Source organism: Asparagus officinalis, chromosome 6 (assembly GCF_001876935.1).
Source record: "Asparagus officinalis chromosome 6, Aspof.V1, whole genome shotgun sequence".
Classification (NCBI taxonomy): Eukaryota; Viridiplantae; Streptophyta; class Magnoliopsida; order Asparagales; family Asparagaceae; genus Asparagus; species Asparagus officinalis.
In genome coordinates this window covers 12,110,250-12,123,842 of record NC_033799.1, presented here as the reverse complement: position 1 = coordinate 12,123,842, position 13,593 = coordinate 12,110,250, and the positions used below count along the sequence as shown (strand labels likewise).

The 13,593-nt window shown below is 34.6% G+C and overlaps 1 protein-coding gene across 5 annotated transcripts in view; it reads left to right on the top strand.

Moving 5' to 3' along the window:
- LOC109844188 overlaps window positions 1–13,593 on the top strand; it is a 34,043-nt gene that overhangs the window by 17,715 nt on the left and 2,735 nt on the right. For 4 of the 5 annotated variants that reach the window (XM_020413149.1, XM_020413148.1, XM_020413152.1 and 1 more), the window contains exons 8-17: window positions 484–597; window positions 2,075–2,116; window positions 2,292–2,405; window positions 2,478–2,671; window positions 4,681–4,991; window positions 5,104–5,225; window positions 5,410–5,452; window positions 5,597–5,688; window positions 6,348–6,396; window positions 13,441–13,511. In XM_020413149.1, the coding sequence (XP_020268738.1) occupies window positions 484–597; window positions 2,075–2,116; window positions 2,292–2,405; window positions 2,478–2,671; window positions 4,681–4,991; window positions 5,104–5,225; window positions 5,410–5,452; window positions 5,597–5,688; window positions 6,348–6,396; window positions 13,441–13,511 (1,152 nt within the window). The remainder of the gene's footprint in view (window positions 1–483; window positions 598–2,074; window positions 2,117–2,291; window positions 2,406–2,477; window positions 2,672–4,680; window positions 4,992–5,103; window positions 5,226–5,409; window positions 5,453–5,596; window positions 5,689–6,347; window positions 6,397–13,440; window positions 13,512–13,593) is intronic. The other variant, XM_020413150.1, reaches the window with a different exon arrangement.

Here is a 13,593-nt window from a genome sequence, read left to right as displayed (position 1 = left end):
CACTTCATTTTTCCTTTGTTACCTCAAAGTTTTTTTGCCCAAAAAATGCCTCAAAGTTCAACAAAATTTAACTATGTTACTCTGAAGTTCAACAAAATTTAATCTTGATGTCTTATATTTCACTAAAATTTAATTTTGATGTCCAAAGTTCAAAAAAAAAAAAAAAAGCTTTGATACTCAAAAGTTCAACAAAATTTAGCTTTAATACCCAAAGTTCAACAAACTAAGCCTATGTGGGGGTAAAACCATCAAATCATAATTTTTTGGATGGAAAATTGGATGGAAAAGTGCGTGTGTAGTTCTATGTTAATGGAACGATAGATAAGGGTTGTTTCCTGAAACTTGAGTAATTAAGGGCGGTAACGTGAATAGGGCTTAAATTAGACGTGGTTTTCTGGAAAGAAAGAAAAAAAACAGCTTCTTTTTTTATGTATATATCAAACTTGGGTTGTTCTAATAAATAATGCCCCAACTCTTTCTTAGCAGGCTGCACAACAAGAAAGAACTACATTTATTTCTTCTCTGCTGCCTCTTCTTACGGAATATAATCTTCAACCTTCTGTACTTGATGCTCAATCAATTGTTAGTAATTTGAAGGTTTGTAGACTGTTTCTTTTTGTTACAATAGTGGAGAACTGCTCCCATGACTAGTAAATAATCATTGCATAGAGGCGCATGCCTTTTTGATAAGTTTTCAAGTTGATTAAGTGAGATATCTGTAGTTTACCTTCATTCAAACCACATGTATTATAGGGTTAACCACGTCCATTTAGCTATTCTGTTGCTGAATAACCAATACTTTATTCAAAAGTAAGTTTGAAGCTTGTTGTTATTTTGATGCATAATGAATCCCATGATGCTTCGCCGGACTGCCTTCTTGTTCTGAGAAGTTAGCAGTAAGTTTTGAAAGTTGATTTTTTTCCTTTTCTTGATGAGTAGTATTTTGGCTGAAATAAAGCTTCTTGTAAAAGAGATTGCAGTTTGGAATCCTAAACCTTGCATTAAGTTGTAACATTCCTCCCTAAGAATATTTTGTTCGATGCTTTGGTCTTAAGGGGAATATGAGATTCTGTACTGCATGTTTTAGCATCAACAACGAATTCATTCAGAAAGCCTATACAAGATACTGTGTTATATGTAAGATTAAGCTGAGAGTTTTACTGCTTATGTTGGCGGGGGATTTCTATATCCCGGAGTTCTTCCTTTAGTGATGCAACATGAGATATTTTTCAAGCGAGGTGCCTGTGTGTGATAAATGTTTCTGGTTCAACATGCCGGGGTGCCTGATAACATGCCTCCTGATAAGCATTAAGTATTTCGGGGTCTGGGTGTCTGAGCTTCGTAGTTTGTTATTTGATTCCTACTCCTTTAATGTACCTTTTTCCTTTACTAAAATTTTGTAGAGCTTTCAGTAGTATGGAACATTATAGTTAAAAGCATGCACTTCTGCTGTGGTGGAATTGGTGTATGGAGTTGCTTTGGTTTATTCTAAATGAATTTGGTTTGAGTAAAAAATGAGCTAAATATGATCTTTTGTCCTGGAATGAAAAAGCAGTAGTATCATATTTTTTCCCTCAAATGCAGATAATTGTTTGAGATGATTTCATCGTGTACAACAGAGGCCAATAAATGAACCAAATAAGTGGTAATATTATTATTAATGGAGAAAGGACTAGAGATAGGCCTGAGGGAACTTGGTTAGAAACTTTTAAGAGGGGTATAACAATGATTAATTTAGTGGCAACAGGAAAAGTGGAAGAGTAGGATTCATGTAGCTAAACCAAAAAAATTGGGATAAAGGCTTTGTTGTTGTTGTAGATGATTGTTCTCCTTCCTACTGATGTGCTGCAGTCAGGAATAGCTACTTACTTGAACTTTGTGTTACTTCATGCTATGTTGACTTCTGGCAATGTCAACTGCAATCTGTTAGAGTAAGTGCATGCATTCCATTGGCTGTCAGTTTGATTTTGTAGATTTGGATGTCAAATTTGGTCTATTTAATTTTTTGAAAACTATCTTCAGGAGGTTTGTAGGTGTTAGCCTATGTTTAACAATATTTGATATTCTCTTGCAGGTTTTGTTTACACATCTGCAGGAAAAGCTCATTCTTACTGAGGTATGTTATCCAATAATGATACAATGGACCAAATGCGTAATTCAAATGTAAATATCTGATGGACATTGATGTTTACAAGTCTTTGGACTGATGTTATTTTGTTCAATTGATGATAACTGTATTTTTATTCCAAGGATAAATAAATATTGTTGTCCTCAAACTTGGGTTGTTGCAGGATAAATTGAAAGAATCTCAGTATCAGTTAGCTCCATGGCATGCAGAACCATCAAATGCAGGCTTTCCTCCACAATCCCCTTCTCATTCTCTTGGTGCAGCACTTGCAAATTCTGTATGATCATAAAGCTTATGTTCTGTTTTTTAAAAATAACAATTGTATCCCTAATATTTTATATTCTTTCAGAACAAAAGCCTTGAGATTGTTCCCCAGCCTGCATATTCTCACACACAGTCTCCAGTTTCTTCTCCATCAAATGCTCGGACAAAACTCGAATGGGAGGCTTTAGGCAGCCAAAACCATAACCCTGGACCCAGCGGCTTTGCTTCTAAGAATACAAACCAAGATGTTCTGGAAAGAATGTCTCCTTCTCTAAGCAGGTAATTCTGGATGACTGGGATCATATTTAAGACTTATTATTGTCCAGCCATCTGCTTATGCTACTTTTATATTTGTGGATAACCGAGCCAGTAATTTTTTCCTTTAGTGTTTTCTTCATAACTCTTAGTTATCCTCTCTTCCCCCTATCGGCAAACTGTGCTACTAACCTTATATTCTTAGGTTCTGGAGGCATTCATGGCTAGATCCGTGACAAGTGTGTGTGTGTGTGTTTTTTTTAATAAATTTCCCTGCCTGGAAATTTAGGGAAATTTATAGAGGTGTAAGCAGAGAATTCTCTCTAATTTTCCATGAGACCTTGTGCTCCACAAGAGATTCCAATTGATGGGAAAAGATATGCTGCTGTGCTGATGATCATAGATTTACTTGATGGGAAAAGCTATGCTCCACAAGAGATTCCAATTGATGGGATACAAATTCAGATTGATACAGTAAAGAAATATATGCTAGTTATTTGCGTAAAAACAAAGGTAACCTTAACAAAGTTGAATGCCGGGAGAAGATTCATGTGCTGGCCAAATATTTGGGATTAAGGATATGTTGATGATGGCATAATCTTCTTCATTATTCGATGGAAGATCAAGAGGAAAGGAGGTTAAAGGCCAGAAAGAATGTGTCCTTTGTTAGAGCATGAAATTGTGACCCTGAGCCCCCAATACAAATTGGGAGTTTTGGTGTTGTGGAAGAGACTTTAAGATGGTAAAAAAACACTCCAGGTTCATATCCCACCGGATATACATTAACAACAAATCATAAAGTGGATTTTAAGAAAAAAGGCCGGAAAGCAGCTCATATTTTTGTTTATGAAGAAGGCATTCAACTTGCAAGGACATGTTAGAGTATACAATTATAACCCTCAACCCTCACTACTACTTTAGAATTTTGGTTTAGTGGAAGGGATTTTGATATCCTTAATCTTGTTGAACAACTGTTGGACTTATGATTTGAAGACATGGACGCAACCTATGAACTGTAGACATGGATTTAGGTATTGCCGTATTGGACATGATAATTCTCAAGAATCCAGAAAGAATGTGGCTGTATGTTACCTGTGGAGTGTCTAGATATATATTAAACATTTATAGCTGTATACATTGTGTTATTATTTTATTCAACATTTATTGCCGTATTGGACATGATAATTCTCAGGAAATTCCCTTTGAAAGCTATTACTTTTTGCCAAAATTTGGGAACAATTTAATCTTATATACATGTTGGCATGAATAAAGCTTTGCACAATTTATTTTACATGTAGATGAACATGCCAATTTTAGGAGAAAGGAAGGCCCAGCATATTATACTGGTCAACTATTATCAATCTATAGGCTGGTTAATACCTCCCACATATGAAGTTTGTGTTTCAACTTTTGGGAATACATGCATATAAAATAAATACCTTGACCAATTATTGTTAATTTCCCACTCCACACTACACTTTTGTAATTGATGTTTAAATGTGTAATCGATGGTTATGGTGTAGCCAGAGATGTCATGAGGTTATTCTTGGGTTTGAGGAGTATAAAAAGGCCGTAAGTTCTTGGGGAATATTATTTTGTTGATACCCAGAGAGGGTAATGGTGTTCATAATGCCTTATTGGTATTTTAGAGCTTAGGTTTCTCTCTTGTACTCCATGTGATATTGTAATTTTCTCAATGCTCTTCCTTGGGATGTAAGCCTATTTGTTAGATCATGTGTTCCTGTATAACTAGTATATGTGTTGTTTCGTCATCCTTGATATTTCTGGAAAATGTTGGATTTTTTTATCCAGTTATGTGTAAAGTCACTCTTCCCATATTGAAGCATCTTAAAACTAACAAGTACAAAGATCAGGGCTTTGCGATCTTGGTACTGAGTGTTACCATTTGACAAGTTTTATCAAAGTCCACTGTCTATTTGATTTGACTTCATACGACTTGAATCCTGCAAAAGTTGGTAATTACTTTAATCCACCTGTTACATTGAATATAAAGATATCTGCTGTCTTTTCAGGAACACCATGGCAGACGATACGTCAGCTAAAACCATAGGTTATTCTTCAGCTCAAGTAACTCAAGGCGATTCCCATGTTCCACAGTTCAATGTTGAGTTTAAAGACCACCGAAATCCATCATTCAAGGACATTGTTAGAGGAAAGGAAATCGATGATCCCGAGACAACTGGACTACAGCATGGAAGAGACGGTACTGTCCACTGGGGACCTGCAGCCTCTCCTTATTTGTCATCTGGACTTGACGATCCAAATTCCTCGTACCCATATCTTCCACCAGTCCTTGAGGAGCCTAGTTCTTCATTTTCTGAAGGTTTTGACTTGCTAGTAAAGTTCCATTCTATTTCAGGGATCCTTATCAGGGACTTTTGTCCATTGTTTCATTTCTGTTTTTTCGCATATTCGTAACTCTGCAATATGTGCAGCTGCAGAAGACGAACTTTTGCCAGCAATAGAAGGACTTCAAATTTCAGGAGAAGCTTTTCCAGGAAAAGAACTTACAGCATGTGGGTATTCCATCAATGGGACTACCAGTTGTAATTTTGAGGTATATTTGTATTAGAATTAACGTGAGTTAAGCATGCTTTTTCGCTCAAATTAATCTCATATTCACTTTCTTTTCTTGAACATCAGTTCCTTCATTTATTAAATGATTTATTTGGAAACTAGATTCACGTCAGTTTCTCTCTAATCCTTGCAGTTGTTAAGTTATTTGTTTCTTGTCATTGCAGTGGGTACGCTATCTAGAAGATGGTTCTGTGAATTATATCGAGGGTATTACTTTTTTCTTCCCCTTCTTCGTTAGTCTTCATAACCAGTTGCTATTTCTTCTTTGGGCCTGAAACTTAATTAATTTTTGCAATCATTTTTTCTGTATATTTCTGCAAATTTGGTGCTTATTTTCATTTAACTTAACAGGAGCTAAGCAACCCAAATATCTGATTACCGCTGATGATGTTGAAACCTACCTTGCAATTGAAGTTCATCCCCTGGATGACAGGAAACGAAAGGTTTACTAATCTTTCCTGTTTAAATTGATAATTCTTAGTGACTAAATTTTTTTATACAGGGTAGTTCTTCATATTTTAAGCGTCATACATGTTCGAAGTGATGCTTATACTTTAATACCTGAACAATTAATTATCATCTTGTATGAGATGGAATTTACTTAACATAAGGGTGGCCATTGTTAGAGCTGTTTTAAAATAAAATAATGTACTTGACCTAAAACTTTGGGTGAAGGGCGGGATCAAGTAGCATGCTCAATATATGAATAATGTATCTACATCTTGTACAAGATGGTAATACTGCTTGCTTAACTTAGGAATGACCCAGGGCAGAACTGAATTAGGAAAAGGAATGTAGCTGACCCGAAGTTTAGATAAAACTTGTGTTATTTTTTCTTGTTGTATGAAAATGAAAGTAAATAATTATACTCAAGACCTTTAGATTTAAACTCATGGTATTAGAGTTCCCTTCTCATTGTACCCATCAAAGTTGGTTATATCTGTTGACTGCATTACGAATTTAGAGAGAGGGCACCGGGAGCGAGGCAAATATATCCTAAATAATAAATAATGAATGAATGCTTGAAGAAGTAATGTGATTATGTGATTATTGAGTGTTTCTTTTGGATGCTTTAACAATTATGGTTTTCCTGTAATTGCAGGGTGAGCTTGTAAAGGTATTTGCCAATGAGCAAAGGAAGATAACTTGCGGTGAGATACATGATTGTTTATCTCATTTATCTAGTCAGATATTTTGGAATAGTTGAGGTTTCTTTTATTATAATCAGGCATACACTCTTTTTTTCTCATGCGAAAATAATCTTTTTTCGTCTTATTAAGAGTAATCTCTGGGAATTTGTTTTTGCATTACTGGCAAGTAATTTTTGGAGAAATTTACTATATATAAAATTAGTTAAATTCGATATTGAGGAACTTAAACTGGCTAACACAAGGAGATATCTTTATCCTCCCTTCTGCTCACAGCATTACCTCATTCAATGTTGTTGTCCTCCCCCTATTTTCTATTTCCAACTGTGCTCTTCCAGCAGATTCAGGGAAGAAATAGAAAATGGAAAATAAGTGAATATTAGGATTTGCTGTAGAGAGTGGAGGAGAGACGGAAAACTGCTTTTAATTTCCCAGGTTCCTAAGATCTTATGACGCCCGAGCTTTTGAAGCTCTATATGTTTTCAGTCATTTCCATCCTTTTACTTGTAATCCCAATATTTCTTTCAAAAATCAAGCATAATGTATGACTCTGGTCCCACAGCACATAGAAAATTTTCTTTGCATCCTCAAGGCAATATGGAGTGCACTTAAGATTTACTTGGTTTTGGAAGATAAAATGGAATAATGACATACAAAAACAGTAACAGGCTGTTGGTTGACTATTCAGATTTCAGATTGACATAGAAAATTTTCTTTGCATCCTCAAGGCAATATGGAGTGCACTTAAGATTTACTTGGTTTTGGAAGATAAAATGGAATAATGACATACAAAAACAGTAACAGGCTGTTGGTTGACTATTCAGATTTCAGATTGTGCCAAATCAACAAGTACACTTTATATAACTTAGATTACGTTGGATATTTACATCCTTAGTAACTTCTGTAAAAATCTAGGGTAGATTTTTTATGACCACCTTTACTATAACAGCTACTTGCAGATAACAAGGATCATCACCCTTTAGTTTGGTGTTTACCTCATGATCAAGGAAAATTTTTCATCCTAGGGAATAATGTAATGATCGTGAGACTCATCTAAACCCTGAATTTCCAGAAAGGAATGCGTTTATACAGCTTAGAATACTAGCCATCCTCAATTACCATAAAAGCCATTAATTAAGGTTTAAAATCTCGTTATGGTGTCTGTATTGGATCCCTCTTTGAGGTCTCGATATTAGTACTTTCAACTGCTTCAGCCTTTTGGATCAGGAATATCAGAATTTGGTGATTTAAAGCTTCAATTAAAAAAAATATTAGAGAATTTCCTTAAAATAAAATAATTATTTGGAGGAATGATGAGATGCTTGTTTCCTAAAATAATTATTTGAGGGAATGATGAGATGCTTGTTTCCGTAAGTGATGAAGTTCAGATTTTCATACCTTAATATAAGCAGGCAACAACTAATGTCGCTGGGCTGTTAAAAAATGTGAAACTAAATCTCTATGGTTGAATATTTAAATCACGAACTTCCCAAGTGGTCCTAAAGTTTCAAGCTGTTTTGTTTCCTGCAGAATATTATGGTCTTTTAAATGGCTTTGAAAGTGAGAAAATTGAAAACTTAAGCAAGTAAATATTCTAAAGTCATATCCCTGAAGGAGAAAAAAAATCTGTAGAGTGATATTAGTGAATACTAATCTTAAAAAGTTAAAATAGTTAAACAAAATTTTAATTCTAACCATTAATTATTAGTAAACTTTTTTGCTATAGAGTTGCACCTTATTCATGATAACTAGTTCTATTAACATAGTAGAGTTTTCTTCGAAAAGATTTGGAAGTTGACTTTAGCTGATATTCTGAAGAATTTTATTTCAATAAGTATTTTAATAAATTTAGCTCTTTTGCATGTAATTTTTAAATAATTAGGCAATGCTAATTGAGGATAGGTCTAAGAACTGGTGGTGATCAACCATAGGTCTCTAAGCCTCTTTTGCTTTTCTTTCATGTTAGTTTGCAATTAAACATGAATTAGTGATTTAGGACATTGTCTGCTCTTGAAGATGAATTTCTGATTTGGGATATACCAGATGAAGATGATTTAGGTTTCCAGGAAACTAGGTTAGCCCTAATTTGTTAAGTCATGCACCTTGATAATCATGTAATGGCAAATCACTTAGAAACACACATTAATCCAATTAAAGGTGATTAATCAATTAGGGCAAGGCCTCTTTAGAGAAGTTATTTTCTTCAATTAGGACCCAAGTAGAATTGCTATTGAACATTGAGCATGCAATTAATAACGATCAGCTAGAATAGAAATCTAATTGGCATGATTCCATGCTTCTAAATAGATGTATGATGTATCTCCTAATAAGTACTTTCTTTATAAGACAAGTTTCACAAAACTGCAATGAATTTGGGTGTTTTACACAACATAGCGTCATTTTTTTATTAGAGAAAACTATCATGAGTTGTCAAATACTTCAAGGAGAAAAAATACAATGAATTATCTGGAACTGTTGCTAGTGGAGTTAACGTCTTGGATAAAATATGTAAATTATCCTTATTTATATCTACTAATCCACAAAGTTCACAAGGATAACATTGAAAGGATTCAATTTCTTCAAACTTAAAAAAATAATAATTAAGCTAGAATAAACATAAAATAATAAAGTCCAAAAAGTAGATACAACTAAGAAATACAAGGCTTGAAAGTAAGGGTGCTCAAAAATATGTGTATCCAAGGAAATATTCGTATATAAATATGTTTACTAAAATCAATAACCAATAAGATATGGTCACGGATATGATTATGTAGTGAAATATTCGGATACTCAAAATATCCGAATACATATTCGTCATATTGTTGCAACAATTTTAATCTTTAGATTAATGGATTAAAGTTAATTGTGATGATCAGGATATCTAATCTTAGCTTTTCAGATATAACGAACATATTGATGAACTCTCTTGTATCATATGAAATATATATATATATATATATATAATATATATATATATATATTATATTAGAGCGAGAAACGAGAGAGAGAGAGAGAGAGAGAGAGAGAAATGGAGAACAGCATTTGTACCAAGCTACTTGGTAGTGAGGTGGCGGAATCTTGTCCATAACACACCATTGAAGATAGAGCCTCAAGTACACTTCACCAATTCCAAATGTAGATGTAATGGACCAAGAATTCCGCACTCACTGACCAAGCTCTTGGTAGCCAATTTGCTTCCATTTTTCTCGATATATATATATATATATATATATATATGAGAAATATGGGTATGCTTGGTACCAAGCACAAATTTTGTGCTTGGTAGTGATGTGTCACATCCCCATCCACTTCTTACTCATGTGAATGTGGTCCCAAATTTAAATGAGTGGAGGAGGATGTGACACCTCACTACGAAGCATACCCATATTTCTCTCTCTCTCTCTCTATATATATATATATAAAATCTTTTTTCTCGTATCCGATTTTAGCGCATTTTGATATGAATTTTTCTTACCTAGGCAAAGCCATTTCCGTGATTGGTAAGCAGATACGGATATGGTAAATATCATATCCGAGCCGTATTCGGGCCGTATGCACCCCTACCTGAGAAGATATGTACCTACAACCCACACAAAATTATTAACACTAGCCCATGCTTTGCACACGGCATTAATACTAGTATGGCTAATTGTCCAAAGCATGTCACATGTTTTACAGCTGAAGGCATGGTATTTTATGGAGAAAAGCTCATGGTAGTTTTCTCTAATAATACAATATTATGGTAGTTTTGTGCAGAACACCCCAAAGTGATGGTAGTTTAATGAAATTCACCCTTCTAACTAGGCGTATATACTCAATAAATTGAGTAATGTATCCTGTTCTCCTTATAGACTCAATAAGTTGCTCTAGGTGCCTACTTAAATTTTATTAGCCAGTTTTGACAAGTATCTGTTCCAAAATAGGCCAAAGCATATTGTTCTAGCTTGGTTGGTTCAATTGTAGAGGGGTGTTATTGTGGAAAGGTCAATATCCTGACTGCTATGGCCAATGCATATCAGTACCCATTTTAAAACCTTGCTATTACTTAAATGAACGTACTTCGACCCATACTTGCCTCCCCAGGGAATTTATTCAAATATATAGTTATGTCTAAGTTTAAGACTATTCTAATATACATAAAAAAAATATCCCGCAGTTTTCATTTAATATTTTAAGTTTCATAATAGCACATAATTAAGAGTTAAAAGTTGATTTATATGGAGACCATGCACACACATATGCTAATATGTTATAATTAGTTTAAGTCTGCATATATGCCAAAAATCTAAGGGAAATTGCAAACGTGCTTCTGAAAACAGTAAAACAAACTGAAGGCAGGTTCGTCTAAATCAAACAATGAAAATTGGGAAGATTATGAAAGAGGTTTGCTCAAGCCTTATGCTTAAAGATCTAACTTCCTGGAGTATGAAGCTTTGTCCACCTTTAAACTGGGGGATCTTGGGCCCTATCATGGAAAGAATGAAGACTTGAACTTGAGAATGAGTTCTCGCACTTGAGAATGAGTTCTCGCCAATTGGGACTGAAGAAAATGGCTTTTTGGCTAAGCCACTTTAAAGGCCAAAATAATGATCTCCTTTCTGTAATTTGCTTTGGAGCACTATTCATTAGTTTTGGTTATCGTGTTTTTAAGTAGTTGAGACTAGTTGAGTCTTTAGGGAGCTGCATCTTTTAAAAGTTGTGTAGACTTTAAAGGGTGAAAGAAAATTTCTTTCAGGAAGATGAATAGGAAAGTGAAAAATACTTGAGGACTTCAAGAAATGTGTTAACGAAGTATGTAAGCTTCGTATAAGATACTTATATTTACCCTCTTTAGTTCATGAATAATAATGGTTTTTTTTAGTGTTTCTCTTCAAATCATTTCTTGAATGGGGATTCCTTCTTCTTCTTTTCCTACTTAAGGTCTTTCTTCCTTTCCTGCTCATCGCTTCCACCTTCATATAAATTTTCATTGCGTGTGTTTTCCTTCCTGACAATTTGCTTTGTGGTCAATGCTTCTGCTTTTAGCAATCAATTAATATTGCGCACCTAAAATCCATCCATCTATTGTTACCTTTAGAGGTAAATATTACTTACTTAGTAAAGGTGTTTTGAGACTTGTTTTTTGGCTTATTGACAGACAACTCTCAAATCATCATCTTATAAGCCTTTCCTTGTTAGATGAGGTCCCCTGTTGCGCGAACTTTGTTTGTATTTGGGGAATATAGGAATTAGATGGAATCTATTTTGTTGGCATTCTACTTCATTTTCAAGAACTAAAGGAGCTTGATTACATCCCCTAGGTGTTGTTTATGTGCAACTTGGTGCATCAACCATAGAAGAGGCTGTACTTATTTTGTTCTACCCATGTAGTACGCCTACTCATTATATCTTTGACCTGAGCATAAGTGACCTACAGTTGAAGAACAAATTCCTGAGGCTTATGACATTTCCTTGAGTGATTTTTAACCTGAACAAGTAACAACAAGGAGCCTTCATCCCAAATTTTCAGGCTGGCTACATAAATTCTTGTTCTCCATTTATCTCTTTTGAGGGTCCTCTCCTTCAAATTAAGATATAACTTTTAACTATGAACGAGCTTGTAACCAACATTTTCCACATGCTAACACCATCTTGATCAGTCCTCTCTTTGTAACCTCACTTTAAGCAACATCTTCATACGGTTACAGTCCTTTGTTACATTTATCTTATTAATGGCATGAGAGGGTCATACTTAATGTGTATGCTCGTGGTGAGATTTGCCAAGTCTTATATCATTCTATCATGCTCTTCCTCATGTAACTCCTTGAATTGGTGAAATTCCACTCAGGGAGTCAGAGGACACTACACAAGAGGAGCCCTTTGTTAAAGTCCAGAAGGTTAATTCTTTCTGCTGGAAACATACACTATATAATTTAGGGTTATATAATTTAGGGTTAATTGCAGATAGACCCCTGTACTATTGCCAAATTGAACTTATTGCCCCTCTAGCTCTATTGTTGCAGGTAGACCCCCTGAAAGAGTATTGTTCAGATATCACCCGAATGAAAATCTATTGTTGCAGATAGACCTTCGGAAAAGAGTGAAATTTCACTCGGCAGTCTATCTGCAACATCAGGGCTACAGGGGTAGTAAGTTATATCCGCTGTAGTACAGACACCAGACCCTATGATATATGTTCATGCAACTTGTGAGTAACCTTTCAAATGTTTTCCTTTAGAGCAATGCCCAAACATGTGAACTGAGTCCATCATTCATATGCTCATCCCTTAAATATTCAGCATTTATTTATCCAAACATCATCAACTCAGAGTAACCCATTGCACATTCTTTACCATGCCAACAGAGTCACTCATTCATACGTGCATCCCTTTAATGCTTAGAACAGTCTTATTTATTGAAAACATCATTAACTCATAGAGTAACCTACTAAGCACTCTTTATTACTCACTTTATTCATAGCATGATAAAAATTTGGTGGTTTATTTCTTACTTTCATGGGCTTAAATTACATGTTGATTCACTGGATATTATGGGTCTCTCTTCTGCTATTTCACAAAATATTCACACAATCTGTAGAAATTCTTCTCTAGACTTCTGACTATAATCATATTCTTGTTGTTCTAGTTTAATTTATTTTATGGGAGCATGAGAGCAATTGCGTTTCTCCCTGTTTGTATGAGCTTGAGATGCATAATCAATACAGTAGATTTTTTTTTCTTTTTTCTATCTGTTAACTTGCCTCATAAATTCAGTTGCAATCCTGAGGATAACATATGCTTCTGGCAGTTCCATTGAGTTCTAGGGTTGCTAAATAAAGAACAGTGTTTACTTATTTGTCTTGCTGAAGTCTCTTCAGTTCTGCATTTCTTATGTATTGTTTTGTTTAATTTTCTGTGGCATTCAGAACGTTTCGAATTTATATTTACCTATGCAATCCAAGGAAGTTTCTGATTTTAATCACTAGCTAAATTAAATGACTATTCATGAATTCACATTGGATTAGAAACTAGAGCTATTTATTCATTGTTGTTCTCCATCTTGATGCAGATCCTGATATGCAGAAGCAGATCGAGAATACCCTTTCCATTGGACACATATCTTATGAAGTTCATTTATCTGTATGTTTGTGACTATCTTGCTTCTGTTTCTTATGTATTTTAGTTTTGAAAATTCATTATATAACCAGTTGTTTTCAATGCA